Genomic DNA, 20,528 nt, shown 5'->3' with positions numbered 1-20,528 from the left:
GGGGCCACATTTTGCAGAAATTAGATTTCCTTTTGCAAAGAGAGATTTGTGAAATGAAATAAAGGGTGGAAGAAGCACATCGTTAGTAGTATTCCTTACTGCCTATAGCAGTCTCCATTACATTTTATCTTTGCTGATGGTTTTCAGATCCTGGGGAAAAGTAATAGCCTGTGGACTTGAAGCATCAGCGAGTTCCGTTCGTACGAAACTGCCGATGTTTAAAAGTAGCAGTTATGTAATAGGCAAATTCAACCTGGTTTTGCTTTTTAAATGACTGCTACTTTAAAACATTGGGCAGTCTCGTACGAACTCGCCGATGCCTGCAGTCCCCAGGCTATTACATTTACGCTACTGTCTAAGGGATCTATTTACTAAGCTGTATTAGGAGATCAAGTGAACGGTGATAAGGTACCAGCCAATCAGCTCCTAACACAGCTTAGTAAATAGACCCCTTAAGCTTTTTAAGGGGCCCAGGTTTGCACCTCCATGCTGCACTTTGGAGTAGAAGTTAATTTCCCCAATGAACTCTGGGCATTGTAATCAGAATATTCACACAAATCGCCACATGTAATAATATTGTCCCTATGTCCTCTAAATAATATGATTCATTTAGGTCATAGATGTAGCTACTGTAGTCCAAGCAGCATATTAGAAGAAAAATGGAAATGATTTATTTAAAGAAAGAGGCTGTTACTTAGGTGATAGGAGGATGGACTTAATGTGCCATTTGCACCTTTGCAGTATGAGGCTACTCCTTGTTGTACCCTGTCACGCGCTTGCTGCACCTCTAGCTTGCATGGAGGACCCTGTTGCCTATTTCAGAATCTTGCACAATTGGTCCACATCTGTAGCTGCATCTATGTGGCCGCTGCGCCCCTACACATCTGCTGGTGAAAGTAGTCATCATCATTATCAGCACTCATTTCAGCTAGATCTGTTATTGGTGCAAAAGATCCAATATCAGCTGGATCTCTGTATATGCTCACCACTGAATAGCCCACAACTCGGTCTTCCTAGGCCTACATGTTGCTGCCCAGTTACACCTATTTAACTACAGGTGGAGTTGTGGCTCACTTGTGTGCATTGCTGAATAGCCCGCAGAGATGCATATGTGTGCATTGCTGAATAGCCCGCAGAGATGCATATGTGTGCATTGCTGAATAGACCGCAGAGATGCATATGTGTGCATTGCTGAATAGCCCGCAGAGATACATATGTGTGCATTGCTGAATAGCCCGCAGAGATGCATATGTGTGCTTTGGCTGCATGAGTTGTGGCAAAAATCGCAGGTCTGGCTAATTTGCATGCGGCTAAGAATTGTAATTGATGACCAGTTTGTAGTGAAATCCCCCCTGGGAAGCATTACTTACTGAAGGGGTATCCCAGGTTAGTGGTACTGCTGCTTTGTTACTATACTATTGTGCAATCTTTTCTGTTTACCGTCAGGCCCGCCAAGAGCCAAGGCTAATAGGGGGCGTGGCCTAATCGTGGGAGGCGTGGCCACGCCTCCTTGCCGAAAAAATTAAAAAGATTAGCAGCGCCGCGAAGCGTCGCTGCACGCTGGGGAGGGGGGCACTCTGAGCCCCCTCAGCCCTGCGCAAAGCCGGGGGGGGGGCGCGATCAGTGTGATCGCTCCCCCGCACAGGCATAGGAGACTGCTGTGGCTACTGCTCAGTAGCCACGTGCAGTCTCCAACTGCAGCTCAGCACACACTGTGTGCTGGGCTGCTGTGAGGGAGGGGGGGCGGCGCCGGACCCGGGCCCCTCAGGAAGCCCGGGCCCGGGTAATCTGTACCCGCTCCCCCCCCTCTCGGCACCCCTGTTTACTGTTTGATACAGTGCTGATACACACTGTCTGATACAGTCTGATACACACTGTCTGATACAGTCTGATACACACTGTCTGATACAGTCTGATACAGTCTGATACACACTGTCTGATACAGTCCGATACACACTGTCTGATACAGTCCGATACACACTGTCTGATACAGTCCGATACACACTGTCTGATACAGTCTGATACACACTGTCTGATACAGTCTGATACACACTGTCTGATACAGTCTGATACACACTGTCTGATACAGTCTGATACACACTGTCTGATACAGTCTGATACACACTGTCTGATACAGTCTGATACAGTGCTGATACAGTGCTGTTATCGACAGATTGTCCAGCATGTTCAGGCGATGGACAATGTCGGAAACTACCAGCGGGAGCGTGCATCGCTGGTCGTTTCCGTCATTGTAGTGCACGATTACTGAGTGATTGCACGATTCCTATGTCGGAATTATGCAATTGCTCAGTAAAATCGCCAAGTGTGTACACACCTTAAGAGTTAATAACAATTTCACAGGGAATTACTTAGCTCCAGATATCACTGGTGAAAAACAAATTGAATCTGCAGCAGCACACTAGGTAAGATGTTGCCTACCTTATTAATTGAAATACAGTAAAAAAACAGAGTTGCGCTGGTTCAACTAAATGGGAATCCACACAAACTAGTAAATATATAAATTGCAGTATATTGTATTAAAAACTCTATAACCATTTGACTCATTAAAGCCTAAACTGTGTTACTAGAGAATGCACAGATAAACAATTAGCTCATAAAAAGCAAAAGGTAAAGAAAACAGTAATGCACTTGTTACATTGTATATTTTATCTAATGATATAAAATGTATCAAAATGTGGCACTATGGAGTCCTTTATACACATATATACATATTTAATCATGTGAATGAAGCCCCACTAAGCACTTTTCCCTATTGCAATATAGAGGTAAATTGTGAGATTGCAAAATTCAATTTTCTTAAACATTTTAAGTGTGAGAGCCCTGTAACCTCTTAGGGCTTCATTTAATAAAATTACTAAATGTAAAATGGCAATAGTTTTAAATGCAAGATACGCCTTGTTTTGCATTCATTGTTATTGCCATTTTAAATTTCTGAGTCAAACCTATCCCTTAATAAATGGGCCCCTAAGAGCTAGATTTACTAATGATCGCTTTTGCAATGCGATCAGGACATGTCAGTACCGCCCATGATTGCATTGCAAAATGCGATCATAATGGCAGGATCTATCATCCGGGACATGGGCTCCGAAATATCGCATTCCAGGTATTGGTAAATTTGGCAGCATCGCATCCCCCATAGATACCTATGGGGGAGGTGGCTACCAGCGGTAATGGAGGGATCACAGCAGGTATCGGAGATATCTGCTGTGGTCCCTCCTTAATATAGCCATGGCCAAAAGTTTTGAGAATGACACAGGTATTGGTTTCACAAAGTTTGCTGTTTCAGTTTTTAGACCCTTTATGTCAGATGTTACTATGGTATCCTGAAATACAATTACAATCAGTGTCAAAGGCCCTCATTCAGAGCCGTACGCAAACAGCAGTACGCTCGTTGCGTTCCGATGTTGACTAACCGCGCATGCATCGGTGTAACACTGCACATGTGCGTACGGCAGATTGCGAGCTTTTTTTGTCTCGTTCGTCAAATAGCGTACAGGAAGTGACATGTCAAATGTGATTGACAGAACAGGACGTTTTTGGGTGTTGACGGGGGTGGAGATGGAAAAACGCAGGCGTGGCGAGGCGTTTTTGGGGCGTACATACATTAGCAGATGCGAGCGTAAAATGTGTACGGACCGACTCATACGTCACTGGATGATCCTCTTTCCCTTCAAAATGCTCGCACAGCTTAGGGTCTGGATTAGTCGACCACATTGGCGATGGCCTTCTCTACCATCCCGGAACTCCACGATGTTGCAGCGATTAATCGCGGGAGGTCAGAACAGCAATTAGTGTTGGATTGAAAACCGGCTTGGTATGTGTTTTGAAAGCAGTTTTTTGGGTTAGCACAAAAGCGTACGCAGGTGGAAATCATAGCTGCTAATGTGATGATTACACAATCAATTTACGTACATTTGTGGGTGTTTTTTTTGGGCTCAATTTGTTGGTTAGGGCCTATTGTAACAATAATGTCATCATGTTTTTTTTTGTTTTTACCTTTTTCTTTTGGCCTGTTGAATTTGCATCGTTATTTTTAATTTTAAATGTTCCTTAAAGAGCCCTTTTTTTTTTGGCATGTAAAATGTGGTTTTTGCCAGTTTTTGCCTTTTGGCCCAGGATTAAATGTAATACATTTTGACAATAATGTAAGAATACAATGTCAGTTTTTTAATTTTTTTTTATTGCTCAAACAAAAACTAAAATAAATAACCGATTTGTGGCAAAGATTTTTTGCAGGTTTCATTCCCAAAGTTACAATAATTGGGCCAACATAAAAGATTTATGAAATGTAGAACACAAAATTAAAAACAATTCACAAGAAAGGAGAGGGAAGTTTTGACCAGAAAGGAATATGAGCCAAGCACAGAAGGAGTGTGGGAAAAGTCGCCATTGCTGTCACCGTTTTTTCACCCGTTTGGCTGGGGGAGGGAGGGCGCCAGACCGGGTCCGGGATGTCATCGGGCTGGTCTGTCCAGAGGCAGATGTTGTGGCCTCTGGACTAGGCACAGGGCTAGGCACATTTGGAGGATTGGCTGATGTTGTGCCAGAGGTGGAGGATCCTGATGTTCCGGCAGGAAGGGAGGTCGGCTCCACCACGTGCTGGCGAACGAGCTGCTCCAGGGCATTGGCGATGCGGATGTTGGCCCTGGTATTTTCCGCCAGGGCCTGACCAATGGTCACGTTGGCCGCAGCATTTTGCTCCAGGGCCTCAGCCACCCGTATCAGACTGGCGTCCATCCTCTGCAGAATCTCCATATGGGAATCCGATTTTAAATTGAGTTCTGTGAGGAGGGCCACTGGCTGCGAGGGGGATTGACCTGGACTGGCTTCAGCAGGGTCCTCAGCCGGATGTACTGGTTCCTCCCCTGCAGAGCCAGCAGAAATTCTGCGGCCAAGGCTCCCCTCTGGAGCAGACTCATCCGCCTGTGTCTCTGTTTGGAAAAATGAGAAAAGACTCACATTAGAATCTACATATTGGCACAATAACATTTCAGAGTTGGTGACATCACAACATTTACCTGGGACAACATGAGGAGCCGCAAAGTCTGGCATGTCCGTATCCATGTTGGACACGCCAAACACCTCCACAGGCTGCACACACCCCTGTGCTAGCTCTTCTAAATCCGTCAACTCCAATGACACAGGGGTGGGACCCCCACCTGTCCCCCTTGCATGCCTAGCCCTGTCCGCCAGTTTTTGCTTTAGGCGATATTTGAAGTCGCCCCATCTGTTGGATAAAAATGGAACCATTATCCTTTTGTTTAAAATGGGGTTTGTTTATAGGGGGGGCAAGTGTTTACTTACCGCCGTTTGACATCCCGGGCTAGACGGACATAATCACCCACCCTATTGACAGCAACGGCTACCTCTTCCCACATTCTCCACTTCTGGCTTGTACTCATATTCCTGTCTGCCTGTGGCAGGATGTCCACACACTTCTGAATCAAAACCTCCATCTCCTTTCTTGTGAAATGTGGCTGCCTTTTCTTTTTGGCAGCTTTGGCCGGAATACTGGGCCCAGCAGCCTCTTCCATATCATCCTCCTCACCTATTTGTGTAAATATGCAGATTTCTCAACTTCACAACTTGCCCAATATTATGTTTCAAATTAATCATTGAGACAAAATGCATGAAAGACTTACCGCCTGACTCTTGTCCATTGTTTCCCTGGTCTGTAGCCATGTCTGTGCTCCAAACAAGAAATACACCAGAATTTAAATGTTGTTTTGTGACGTATTTATACATGCGTCCTTATTTTGCGGCCGCATCATTGATTGTGCGTTCCTATGATCCCTCCTTAATTTTTGCGGGAAACGAAACACTATTTATGGCTTGGTGTGTCTCGAGTCGAGGTGGCGTTTTTGGATTGTTGGAGGTTACCTTGGTTGGAGTTTCTTGTTTGCGGATTAAGGAGTTGGCGTTTGGAGTTTATTTTGTTTGCTAGAGTTGCGGTTTTTTTTTCCGGTCGCTTTTTTTTGGGATATTTTTTTGGCCTCGTTTCTTGATTTGGTAAGTTTTGTGAAGTCTAACTTTGGTTCAATTGGTGTCTCCTTCTGTTTGTTATTGTTCTTAATTTTTTTAACCATAATTTCATCTATTTTAGGTTTTTTTTTCTTTCGGCCCCAAAGACCTTTTGTTTGGAAATCTTATATATTTGCTCTTGGTAAGTCCATTTTTTAACTTGTATTTGCGAACTAATTAGCGCATTTTTCTCTGTTTGTAGAGTGACTTGTATTTGCGAACTAATTAGCGCATTTTTCTCTGTTTGTAGAGTGACTTGTATTTGCGAACTAATTAGCGCATTTTTAAATGCTTATTCATCCTGTTATGTTGTTTGTGGTTTCCCTTTAGCATTTTTGGCTGACATTTGACCCCAATTTGATGTACTGTGTGCAATGTCGTTTTGCTCGTTGCCCAAATGTGTGTTTCGCCGATTTTATGTTTTGTCTTGCACCAAATTTAGAAACATAAATGCACAGACTAAACTTTTTAAAATTAATATTGGGAATATTTTCAGTTTGGACGTATCATGACAATACCCCGGCATGTAAGCAGCAATGGATGGTATCATCAAGCTAAGTTGTTTTAATTTTCCTTTGGGGTGGGTCCAAAGCCTTACATTCAAATTTTGCCATTTCAGGTTGATCTGGGGCGGATTGTTCTGGCCATGCTCCTGGAAGCCGACCAACCTCAATCTCGTCCCAGGCGTAGGCATCGTAGGCGTGCAAGGCCCCAGATATTTCGAACACGTGTCACCCTTTTTGGAATGCCCGATGAGGTTTTAAGACGCTACCGTCTACCTCCCAAAATCATCATAGACACTCTCTCATTAATAGAGAGTGATCTTGAGCGGCAAATTGACAGTCCAACAGCAATACCACCACTTACGCAATTTATGGCGGTGTTACATTTCTGTGCCTCAGGATCGTTTCAAACAACGGTGGGAACAGTGGCGGGTATCTCACAATCCGCCTTTTCCAGGATCCTGAGGGCAGTGATGGAGGCACTTTTCAAGCACCTCCATCATTTTATTAAAATGCCTTTGGATATGGGTGCCCTTAGTGTGGCCAAGGCCAATTTTTACCAAATAGCTGGCTTCCCACACATCATAGGGGTTGTGGATGGTACTCACATACCACTTCAGCCTCCAGCACGGCTGGAGGCCATATTTCGCAACCGTAAACACTATCACTCCCTGAATGTAATGGTGGTATGTGATGCCTCCCTCCAGATCCTGTCCCTGAATGCAAAATTACCCAGAAGTGCACATGACTCCTTTGTCATCCGGCAATCAGGGATATGGCACAAATTAAACAACCTACAAGCTGGTGATGCGTGGCTTCTGGGTAAGTGGAGACCTTTAGTACATAACAATGTTAAGCTTGATACACAGTGATCCTGATGTTGTCTATTCTTTTTCACAGGAGACAGTGGCTACCCTTGCATGCCCTGGCTGCTCACTCCTTATTTGGCTCCCACACCAGGCCCACAAAGTGAGTTTAATACCGCACTTACAGCCACCAGGCAAGTGGTGGAGCACTGTATCGGCCTTTTAAAAGGCTGATTCAGATGCCTCCACCGCTCTGGTGGCGAGCTCATGTATTTGCCGGATATGGTTTCAAAAATTGTGGTCCTGTGTGGGATATTTCACAACATCGCCATAAGGAGTGGTGTCCCACAATGCAGCCAGAGGATGCCTTACCTGAGGAAGGCCCACCCGAGGTTGGTCGGAGGTCAGTATGTGGGGGGGCCATATGCGATGATGTGGTGGCCCGATATTTTAGGTAATTATTGACCAAACAACAGTGTTTATACCCAATGTGTTATGGTTTGTTTGCGTTCATCTTTTTTGATAATAATTTTTGCCCCATCTTCTGTTTGTTTGCATAATCTTTGGTACTCCCACGATGACTACTTCCTGCTACCCTTCAAAAACCTTTATGTGGAAACTTCTGGAATATATTATGACACCCATATTGCAACGCCATATTTTTGAAATCATGTGGGCATGGACCTTCGTCAACCAGTTCTTGATTTGTTGTGTGTTTGTTTTCTGTTTTTGGTATGTGGTGTATTTCTGATTATCACTGTGTGTTTTGTTTTTGAGTGACCACTTTGTTTTTTGATTTCTGTTGTGAATAAATATTTGGAGAGTGTAATTTGTTTCCTTTTTTGGCACGTTAGAAGCAAGTGTAACCAAACTCACAAACGTTAAATTTACCTAAGGGGTAACCCAGTAATGAAGCAAGTGGAGCTAAAATGTAATATGTTTTCGGGGTACTAACCAACACACCAAGGAATCCTGTACAAGCAGTTGCTTCGTAAGATCGGCCTAAGCAGATTGCCCACCAAATAGGAACCTGTAAAATGTTGTAAACTATCATGTTGTCCACCCCAAAAAAGGAAAATGACATTGGTACTGGTAGGTGTTTCTTGTGCCTGTTTGCCTTCAAAATACAACACACAATCTGTAGTGAGATTAATTGGCAATCCTTGCTTGAAGAGGCTACTTATGTCAGTGTAAAGAATCTTGGTTTTACTAAAAACGCATGAGACAGAGCGTGAATTAAAACTGATTTCTTTGTAAACATTTTGTAAAAAAAAACAAAAAAAACGAATTCCTAAGGAGGCCCGCTAGATGGTCAAGGCACTGCAGCAGCCCGGTGACTTGCTCCCGCATACGGGCCACACACTGACAGATTTCTGCCCGACGCCTCTGTTCCTCTGTTGGTGACAAAAGTTTGGGGATTAATACATCAATAATGAAGCAACATTCAAAAACAACACAAAACAAGCAAAACAAAACGTACAAGCTTGTGCCAAAAAACAACATTACACGGATACAACCCAGAACCCCAAAATGTCGTAGGCCAAAAATACAAGGGCCCAAAAAAAATGCACACAGGTGTGATATGTGTATGGTGAAATCAGCAGGAACAGGTAAAGACAACCCCCAAAAATTCCCAAAGGCGACAGAAAGCCAACAAAAATGGGGACGACACATGATTACATACAAACAGTTTGTGGTGCCCAAAAACAAAACAAAAAACATACCGTTCTGCAAAACGCCAGAGCGAGAAGCCACTCCCTCGACCACCTCGGAGGTGGCTACATTCCCCAAACCTAGGGGCAGGGTGTGGGCAGAATCCTGGGAGGGGGTATTTGGAGGAGGGGCGGTTGGAGGAGAGGGGGAATTGGGCTGGAGGGGAAGTAGACCCGAAATCTCGGCCACAGTGTCTGGGGAGGAGGGTGTAATTGAGGAATTGGGGGTTGGAGAGAGGGGCCGGGACCGGCGTCTTGTCTGCCGATGACGCCGTAGTCTTTGCTGTGCCCATAAAAGATGTAAAAAATATTGTGGTTAGTTTCAACAGGAATCCAAATACAAAAAAAAAAAAAAAAACATGCACATGCAGATATGAGTACAATGACTAAATAGGACAGACATGAAAACATGCACATGCAGATATGAGTACAATGACTAAATAGGACAGACATGAAAACATGCACATGCAGATATGAGTACAATGACTAAATAGGACAGACATGAAAACATGCACATGCAGATATGAGTACAATGACTAAATAGGACAGACATGAAAACATGCACATGCAGATATGAGTACAATGACTAAATAGGACAGACATGAAAACATGCACATGCAATTATGACTACAATGAATAAATAGGACAGACATGAAAACATGCACATGCAGATATGACTACAATGAATAAATAGGACAGACATGAAAACATGCACATGCAGATGACTACAATGAATAAATAGGACAGATATGAAAACATGCACACGCAGTTAGGGCCCACAAGATAAACTTGAAAACCACAGTCCATAAAACTTACTTTCCTCGATCTGCATGCGAAAGCATGCCAGCAAGCGGGGCGTACGCCGATGCAGGTCCGACCACCTGCGCTCCAGCTGGCCAATATGTCGGCGTGAGCCGAAGGAGCGCAGGCGGCGACGTAACTCCGCATATGCGGAACGCTTTCTGCTATTTGAGATGGGTGGAGGCTGACTGGTGATCCGCCTGTCCATCACCTCCGTGAGCACCAGCAGTTCGCGCCTGGTGAATGCGGCGGATCTCATGATGGCAATGGTGTATTTTTAGAAAATTATTTTTAATAAAGCACCAAAAAAAAATTTGATTGGCTAATGTATTTGGGAAATTAACAGGACAAATTCTATTGGTTAGTGTATGAGTCATGTGTTCGACAGGGCCACAAATCTCTTGAGAGTTATGATAGGCTTGATGCAGTGACATGCGTAAGCAAATTAGAATAAAGAAATGAACCTCAGAAAATTTGCGGGGATCAAAACAAATAGAACAATTGTTTAATTAGGGCTAACATGTCTTTTGAACAATAAAAGCGAATGTTTAAGCCGTACGTATTCTGCGGGTAAACACAAACACGGACAAGATTAAAGTTTATGGCATTGTGTTGAAAAAAACAAAACAATTAAGCTAATTGATACATTGATTGGCATGATACGATTGAGGGAGGTAGGCAGAATAAACGAGCAGGTAATCGGAATCTGACAGGCCCACTTCCGGTTTGTACTTGTGCGTGCGTTCCCTTCAAGCCATTTCGGGGATGTACGCTCGCTATTTGGCACGCTCGTTAGAGGAGGGGTCGCCTGAGTTTGGGGCGGATTTTTAGCTGCGTACGAAAATACGAGCGAGTGCTTGAATTTAAATATTTTTTTACGTACGCCGAACGTACGTACGCCCACTTGCGAGTGGGTCTGAATCAGGGCCAAAGGCTTTTATTGACAATTACATTAAGTTTCTGCAAAGAGTCAATATTTGCAGTGTTGACCCTTCTTTTTCAAGACCTCTGCAATTCTCCCTGGCATGCTGTCAATCAACTTCTGGCCACATTACTGATGGCTGCCCATTCTTGCCTAATCAATGCTTGGGGTTTGTCAGAATTTGTGGCTTTATGTTTGTTCACCCGCCTCTTGAGGATTGACCACAAATTCTCAATGGGATTAAGGTCAGGGGAGTTTCCTGGCCATGGACCCAAAATTTTGATGTTTTGTTCCCCGAGCCACTAGTTATCACCTTTTGCCTTATGACAAGGTGCTCAGTCATGCTGGAAAAGGCATTGTTCATCACCAAACTGTTCTTGGATGGTTGGGAGAAGTTGCTCTTGGAGGATATTTTGGTACCATTCTTTATTCATGGCTGTGTTCTTAGGCAAAATTGTGAGTGATCCCACTCCCTTGGCTAAGAAGCAACCCCACACATAAATGGTCTTTGCTGTTGGCATGACACAAGACTGATGGTAGTGCTCACCTTTCCTTCTCCGGACAAGCGTTTTTGCAGATGCCCCAAACAATCTGAAAAGGGATTCATCAGAGAAAATAACTTTACCACAGTTCTCAGCAGTCCAATCCCTGTACCTTTTGCAGAATATCACTGTCCCTGATGTTTTTCCTGGAGAGAAGTGGCTTCAGTGCTGCCCTTCTTAACACCAGGCCATCCTCCAAAAGTCTTCACCTCACTGTGTGTGAAGATGCACTCAACACCTGCCTGCTGCCATTCCTGAGCAAGTTCTGCACTGGTGGTGCCCCGATCCCGCAACTGGGTGCCCTAAAGCCTTCTTCACAACTAATGAACCTCTCTCCGATAAATGGTTGATTTAGGTGCAATCTTACTAGCAGCAATATCCTTGCCTGTTTCCTTGAAGGTAACCATGGTTAACAGAGGAAGAACAATGATTTCAAGTTCCACCCTCCTTTTAAAGCTTCTGGTCTGTTTATTCTAACTCAATCAGCATGACAGAGTGATCTCCAGCATTGTCCTAGTCAACACTCTCACCTGTGTTAACGAGAGAATCACTGACATGATGTCAGCTGGTCCTTTTGTGGCAGGGCTGAAATACAGTGGAAATGTTTTTCTTGGGATTAAGGGCCTGATTCAGAGCCGCTCGTAAGCGGCCGCTCGTTCGCTCCGAGCAATGTTCGCACATCTGCGCATGCGTATGGGTCGTAATGCGCATGCGCCAACAAGTCATTGCGGTCGGAAATCGAGCGCTCGCAAAATAGCGAGTGCCTGCTAATTTGAGTGACAGGATGAGGCGTTTGTGGGTGGTAACAGGGGAAGGTGCTTGAAAACAGGGAGTGGTGATCCGAACGCAGGCGTGCCAAACGGTCAAAACGGGCCTTTTAAGGGTGTGCATAATTAACAAAGCAGCGTCATCGACCACGTCACTTGGTTGTTTACAAGCCTGAACTGTTCGCATGATTGCGGTAGGAAAATCCTACCACAAGCACTGCGAGCAGTTCAGATGCCTTTCGATGTACTCGGTTAATCTAATAAATAGCGGAGATGATGTAGGATGCGAGCGGCCAGGGGGCGTCTTTACAAAATAGCGAGCGCATGTTTCGTTCGCTCGCTCGGACATAGAGGCGTCAACAGACCGCAAAGAGCGAGCGCTCAATTTAAATAGCCGGCCCCTTTTTCTGAACGAGCGAGCGCAAATAGCGTCCGGCTCTGAATCAGGCCCTAAGTTCATTGTCATGGCAAAGAGGGACGTTGCAATTAATTGCAATTCATCTGATCACTCTTCATAACATTCTAGAGTATATGCAAATTGCCATCTTAAAAACTGAAGCAGCAAACTTTGTGAAAACCAATACTTGTGTCATTCTCAAAACTTTTGGCCATGGCTGTACATCCAGGGGATACTTATTATTTATGGTAAACCGGGTGTTTTCAGGTATTATACGTCAAATATACTTTGATAAATGGGCCCCTTTGTGTATTAGTACTTACCAATCTTGTTTGATCAATGTGTGTGTTCCCATTTGTATAGTGCCACAGAGGAGTAGTTGGTCTTCCATGAATAATTTGTTTGCGATAGCAATAATACTTTTGCAGATTGTTAGGCTACAAGTAATAGCATTAAAATCCATTATATTAGATTCTATAGACATATTCAGATAATGTTACGATCAAAATCACATTATAATACTGAAGGCTTTTGTTTAAAATAACATTATTGTTAAAACCTTCTTGTACAGTTTAATAATTTACACTAAAATAAGGCTGCCTTCAGGCTGAATAGACTTTCATGAGTAAAATCTTTTGCTGGCAATGTTGTAGGTTACTTGTCAAACAGCTTGCTGTGCAGAGATTGTAATTCAATGACGCCATTGATGGCTGGAGAAAGAACTTCTATTTAAAGTGTATCCTATTAAATTTCTGAATGTTTACAGTGCCTCATGCAAGAGAATGCTTACCAGTTAGGTCACAATGTTCCTTCCTGTATCATGCACTGATACTGTACTAACAGGGGATACCTCACAGCAGTCTTTGGTATATAAGGAACCATTAACTATAACTTCCTCCGGGATGCAGTCAATATACCGACAGTCAGGATGCCGGGGTCGGCATCCAGAAGGTAAGTACTGGAGTTAGGTTTAGGGTGTGCGGGGTGAGGTTAGGTTTAGGTATTAAGGGGGAGGTTAGGTTTAGGCAGCGGGGGCAAGGGTTATGATACTGACCGACAGGTGTCTGTACATAAACCCTGTTGGGATGTCGGTGTATGGATTCTACCACCGGTATCCCGTACCCAACCCCTTCCTTCACCTCCTATTACAAAATTTGGGCAGTTCGGACTTGGGTCAATAACTTCTGCCCTCCTTTTCTCTAGACCAGAGGTTCTCAAACTCCGCCATTACAGTACAGATTTTAAGGATATCCATGTTTGAGCACAGGTGACTTGACTTGATTTAACCATCTGGGCTCATGTATGGATTTCCTTATAACCTGGACTGAAATGGTGGAGTTTGGGAACCTCTGCTCTAGACCACAACTGCCTTGGTGATCCCATCTGTGGCCTGAATCACCATGAACTCCTCTTTATGCAGACTTGTCTGGGTTAAAAGTCTACTTTCCCCATTATTCACACCTTTCCTTCCCCTTAATACAGATGTTACCAAACTCGGCCCTCAGTACAGGTTTTAAGGATATCCATGCTTGACCACAGCTGACTTAATTAGTACCTCAGTCAATTTGATTTAACCATCTGTGCTCAACCGTGGATATCTCCAAAACCTGAACTGTTGGGGTGCCTTGAGGACCATGTTCGAGAACCTCTGCCTTAATATAACACTGTTGTTGAGGTTATCATGCCAAGCACTTAGCTGTGTGCGGTGATCCAAATTATAAAGCTCAGTAGAGTATGCGGACACTATATAAATATGTTAATAATCATAAATAAGCCAACTATCTTACCTTTTCACAAACCCTCTGTGCAATATACTTACTTGTTATAGTCTGTTACTTGTATAATAAAGCTTTTCTCCATCATCCTACTGAGTTCAAATGGATCCTGTCGACATATAGTCCCAAATGTAATGGCCTGCAAGTTCTGGGTAGCAGCAAGATTTTGTTGATTTAGCCACTCGATTTAAAACAGCAATTTTTTAAAAGACCACACCAACTGCAACCGTAGGCCATACTTGGGCCATGGGCCCTGATTCAGAGCCGCTCGCTGCCCGCCCGCTGGGATTGTGGGCATTTTCTTTTTTTTAATCTCCGGCCACTCGTAAAGCTGTGGGAGCCCACCCACAGCTTGTGCGAGCGGCCAGGAGACCATCGCGATAATTGCGGCCATCGACCTTGTGACGAGACCCTACGGTAGGGTCGAGGCTGCCACAGGGCCGAGTGGACTTCCTGCTCTATTAGAGCAGCAAGTCCACTACTGACATCAGTAGTGATGTCAGTAAGACGAACACCTGCGTTTGTCCAGTCACCCCCCCTACCCGTCCACAAAAGGGGGCGAGCTGTCACTCACCATCGACAGCCGCCCCGTCTTGTTGCGAGCCCCATAGCGACTGAACTTCAGTTGCTCGACGGGGCTCACGCACGCGGCGCATGTGCAGTGCCTAAACATTGGGCCGCTTGTGAGCGCACAGCACTTGCGATCGCCTCTGAATCAGGGCCATAGTCTCCTCCAGGACGTTGAAAGTGTTAACTATTTCTTCCATATCCCATCCTGGTGGATACTCAGTTTGTTTTTTACAGTGCCCACAGGAAGGGGCTTATTAGACTGCTGTAACAGCCTAACTTCATTATTATTATTTTATATACAAATGCAACGGTTAAAAGCCAAAGAATACCAATAGACTCAGACTGCTACCCCCCGGTTCACATGAAGTGATCCTTTTGGATGTCCCCCTTCATCATCAGCATAGTGTGCAGCAGTGCTAGACCTTAAATCACAAGGATTGATAAGGAAAGTCCCAGTGCTTGTGAAAGGGGTCTGGGCAAAGTTGTGGATTGCTTCCAAGGGGAGAGCCTGGGCTTCCACAGTCCTGGACCTCAGCTGAGGAAGCTTAGTCAGTAGAGGCCAACCACTGCAATACGCAATAGAGTTGAAGCAGCCATCATCCAGTGTTGGGACCAATCAATGATGGACTGGAATTTTCGGTGTCCATCTGGAGCCCTGTACCAGAATTGAATGTACCCTAAGAAAAGTATAGTACTGACTTCAAAGAGGCATTTCTCAGCTTACTAAATAGATTTTTTTTTTTTTTTGAAGAGTGCACGCCTTACATGCTTGCGGTGGGAGTTGAGGTCTTTGGAAAACATGAGGTTATTAAGATACAACACCACAGTGTTCAATAGGAGGTACCAGAAGATCTTGTTGACAAAGATCTGAAAAATCATAGGGGCATTGCAAAGACACAAAGTACCTGTAGTGCCTGTCCTGAGTGTTGAAAGCAGTCTTCTGCTCATCTACTTGATGGATCTAGACAAGATTATAATCCCCATGGCCGTCAAGCTTGGAACAAATGTTTGACCCCTTCCCAGTCAAACAATTCTGGAATTAGTGGGGGAGGGTACCAATTATTGACTGTGAAGTGATTGAGTTTACAGGAATCTATACAAGATGGAGATACCCATCTTTCTTAATAACGAAGCAGAACCCGGCTCCTGCTGAAGAGGGGAGAATTAACCCTTTCTCTAGGTTCTCGTTAATGTATTCTGATATGGATTGGGATTTGGGAAAGAAGAGAGGGGAAACTGTTCCCCTGGGGGTGTTTTTTCCTGGTATTAAATCAACTAGGAGCATGCATTACCTAGGACCTGACTCAACAGATGGTTAGAACTGACACTGTAGAGGAACAATTTTGCCCCGAAATCATCACTCCCATTCCTTAGACATAAAGCAAGATTGCCCCATTTGTACGTGTTCTTGGAGCCAGCCAAACCTTAGGGCGTTTTACTCCACTCCTTTCTTGAGACCTCTCTCTGAAATGCAGATCTACCTGGTTACACAAGGAGATTAGCTCATCCTGGTTTACTGGGAAGCTCACGAGCAGCCAGTTTATATTTGATCTCGTCTAATAAGCCTTACCAGATGACTGCAACCAGTGCCTCATCGTTCCATTGGAGCTCAGACAAGAGAGTACAAAACTTGACCGCCCAGAATCATAGAAGATGCAGCTAAGAAGTCAGCATAGTTTTACAGGATGGGGTGAGATCTCACCTATAGGGAGATGCCCATTCCAGAGCTTTCCCATAAAGGGAGATGGCTTTAGGTATTCCATCGTATTTCGCTGTGGTTGGCAGGTGGAGACTGGATGCCACTGAAGGACGATTGGGTACCTCATGTAAGAACTGCATGAATTGGCCTTGTTTGTCTGCTAGCCAAATATTGGACCAAATCCACTTGAGGTTGGTTTCTCTGTCAAATCCAAGGCCAGTATTAACTATCACGGCACTAGGATTGGGATTTGGGACAAGACCCCTAAGGCTCCTCAAACAGTGGTGTGGCTGGTGTGACCACCCACAGCTATAGCGAGCAGCCAAAATGATGGTCGCGAATCATCAGGCTTGCGACGAGACCCTTGCGGTAGGGTCTCGTTGCTGCAAGCCCTGGAGTGCTTTTGGCTCTATCAGAGACAAAAGCACTCCCACTGACATCACTTGTCATGTCAGTGGGGCCGGCCCCAGACGGTAGGGGTTTCCATGGGAACGCCTCCATCTGGGCAGCAACGCCCCCGGCACGCCCACCAAAGGGGGCGTGCTGTCAATCACCATCGACAGCACGCCCCCTTTGGTGCGAGACCCATAACGACGGCTTGGCCGTCGTTATTCGGGTCTCGCGCATGCGCACAACGGAGCCGCCTCCGTCGTGCGCATGCGCACTTGCCAACATCGACCCGCTCGTGAGCGGGTCTGAATTAGGCCCTCTATTCCATAGGTAAGAATCATTTATGGGAAAACTATTTAATGTGAAAATGGGAGATGCTTATCGTGGAGTCAAGGCACCAGTTATTTGTGGAGAGGATGATGAGGACTAAGAGCTTTGTAGATGACAATATGGATCTTTAGCTAAATAAATATTTACATAAATACAATATGTGCAGTAGAAACCACCATGGAATACTGCAGTGGTATTGAGCTTCACTGCTTGGGTTTCTACCAGCACAATAAGTGGATATAGATCAAGTACACTTCCAGTTCTGTAAATGCAATCAGTTTTCCATGTCACTAGTCAAATAGTTTGACAGTACTGACATACATAACAATATAGTGTGATGTATATTTAAAAACTTCAATCTATCGTTATTACTGGATCACATGTAACTATTTTCACAATGGTCTCTATGTATTATTACTTTAATATGGATTTCAATTATTAGATGTATTGCAAATTACATTTTTATAAAATTTACACAGATAATATCTGTACTTGTAAAGTCTAACAACAATTTACCTTTTCACCTGTTTAAGGACTCAGATGAACAGCAGCTGGTAACCATTGGTGGCCGAAACAAATGACTGTGAATGGAATAGATAAATCCAGTATTATCTGTAATAAGCTATGTATATATCAGCAACACATCACTTGGAATGGAAGAGATAACTCGAGTATACATCAGCTGGTATCAGCCTTCTCACACGCCAATCACTTGTTTGATTACACATTTAGTAAATAGTTATTTTTGTAATGCTTTCTAGTTCCAGTGTACAGTTTCTTGTCCCAGGGTGTAATGGAGCCTGGCTCTGGGGCAGTTCCCCACATTATTTGGCTCCTTCACTGTGAAATTGTAAATAAATACTTTAATCATTTAGTATGTATGCTCACAGAAGCTAAGGACATTCTGAAGACTTGTAAGTTTACTTTTGGGCCGGGTACACACTTGAACGACTGGCAATCTTGCAGATGGTCGGTGCGATTGCCCCAGACCATACAAGATTGCTGATACACACTAGGAAGATTTAATAAACAATGAACAACTGATCACTTGTTCTGTCCTTCATTAAACCACACAGCCCCACATGCAATATTGTGCAAGTGTGTACCCACCCTTACAATAAACAAAATGTATTACAGACAATCCTGTAAATGTTAAATAGAGGAATACATAAAGGAACCAAGAGCCTGATTCAGAGATGTAGTTCTCTATTTTTTTACTTTTGCAATAACAGATTTATAGGTCTGATTTTTTTATAATGTATTATGTGTTTCGTGTTCAGAATTACACCTCATACAATTAAAAAACAAAACAAAACCAAAAAACAATGCTCGCTGACTGTATTTGTAACACAAATGATCAAATAAACAGAAGCTAACAGGTGCACGTTTTCCTTTTTTTTGTCCCCACCAAAAATGCAATGCTTGTACACCAACATGTTACAAAGCCAAATAAAACATGCTATAGAATGGTGCACATGTATTATTATAATTATTAGCATCAATTTGCATTACATATATTGTGGTTTTACCAAAACAACATTATACTGCTAGCGCACAGTAACACATGAAACACTGGCCTTGCTGCATTATAAATTGCTAACTTGGGAGGATCAGTTACTAATATCTCTTATGTAGGGGGAAGTGCTGCTTTAATGCAGAATGATGTCCCAGCAAACATAACAAATGACAGCCCATAACATTTGATTGAAGTATTTTGTACTATATTAGAGACATTTTAAGAACTTTTTTCTTTCTAGAATAGATTCACTGTGGCCAATTATGATGGGAAAGGCATTGGAATGTCAGAATAACCCAAAAATGAACCAGTTGAGCGCTCAATGGGACTTTTTGCGGGCGTAACAATGTCCTGTCATTTTGTCCGGCCGACGGAGCAGCTCGGCCGGGGTTTCACGCTGGACCTGCCCATCAGCCTCTCTCTCTTTCTCTCTACAAAAAATTTCAAACTACAGGATGAAAACTATTCTCAGGAAATAATTATATCAATATGTATATAATAAATATATAGTATACAATGAAGAAGAAAGGAACCGCACTGAACCAAAAGTACTGCTACTGTATCTATTGAAGGTTGTGTATATCTCAATAAACCTATAACCAGACTTGTGAATGAATGATCTACTGCTATACATTCAGGATGATGGGATGATTGCAACCGACTTATACAGGAAAACTACTGCTACAAACAGTCTATTACATCAGACGAGTTCCCATTTTCCACCTACGGTAGCCAATATACCTAAGGGTGAGTTCCTGCGATTACGCAGAAATTGTTCTGACAATGATCATTTTGAACAACAGAGCCTAGACCTCTCACAAAGATTACGTGAGAGAGGCTATAGTAATATAGCCATAAAAAAAGCACGGCGAGGAGTACAACAAACACAACAAAATGATCTTATCTTCAGGAAGAAAAAGAATAGAGAGGAAGGTGGCAAGATAAGGTTCATTGCTAATTTCTGTAGAGAATGGAGGGAACTCCAATATGCGGTACAGAAACATTGGCCTATTCTAATGGCCGACTCTGACTTAGCAGTAGCTTTGGGTAAACAAGTTTCTATGGGGTGGAGACGATCCAAAAATCTCAAAGATCAACTCGTGCATAGTCACTACCTGAAGTCTACATCTACTAGAACACTTGCACAAGGGACTTTCCCTTGCGGCAGTTGTAAGATATGTAATCATATTACCAAAACTGATACGATTCAAGACAGATTTGGTAAAAATATTAAAATCAATGACTACATTAATTGCAGGACGGAGGGTGTCATCTATTGTATCATGTGCACTTGCAACAAGAAATATGTGGGAATGACCACTAGGTCTTTGAAGCAACGGATTCTTGAGCACATAGGCACAATACGTAATGCAGCAGCAGATCTTCAAAAAAAGAAGAAATTAACTACGGTTGCACTGCATTTTTATTCATGTCATCAAAAATCCTATAAAGAACTTAAAGTCTGTGGATTGGAGAAAGTCAGTTTAGGCATACGAGGTGGCGACATTACTCAGACTCTATTAAGAAAAGAAAGCGAGTGGACCTTTAAATTGGGGACAGTAGCACCCACAGGAATGAATGAATACATCAATTTTGGTGTCTTCTTACCTACTTGATTTATTATACCTTCCTTTTTATCATTAAAATCACATCACTTATTTCATAATTTCATTATCTTGATGCTTATTATGTACTCGCATTTTCTCACTTTTACTTTTTACCATCAGACACTTTGATATAATTATTTTTTCACTCA

The 20,528-nt window shown here is 43.4% G+C and overlaps 1 protein-coding gene across 1 annotated transcript in view; it reads left to right on the top strand.

Annotated features, from left to right (window-relative positions):
- STAB2 (stabilin 2) overlaps positions 1 to 18,637 on the top strand; it is a 209,063-nt gene extending 190,426 nt beyond the window's left edge. Inside the window, exon 69 of the mRNA XM_088467854.1 lies at positions 17,790 to 18,637. Coding sequence (XP_088323980.1) covers positions 17,790 to 17,837 — 48 coding nt within the window. The 3' untranslated portion in view covers positions 17,838 to 18,637. The remainder of the gene's footprint in view (positions 1 to 17,789) is intronic.
- Positions 18,638 to 20,528: the final 1,891 nt, after the last annotated feature.

The sequence above is a fragment of the Taudactylus pleione genome, unplaced genomic scaffold (assembly GCF_031769625.1).
Source record: "Taudactylus pleione unplaced genomic scaffold, aTauple2 ptg000077l, whole genome shotgun sequence".
Classification (NCBI taxonomy): domain Eukaryota; kingdom Metazoa; phylum Chordata; class Amphibia; order Anura; family Myobatrachidae; genus Taudactylus; species Taudactylus pleione.
Note: the sequence above shows the minus strand (reverse complement) of the source record. Positions and strands in the feature narration are given on the sequence as shown.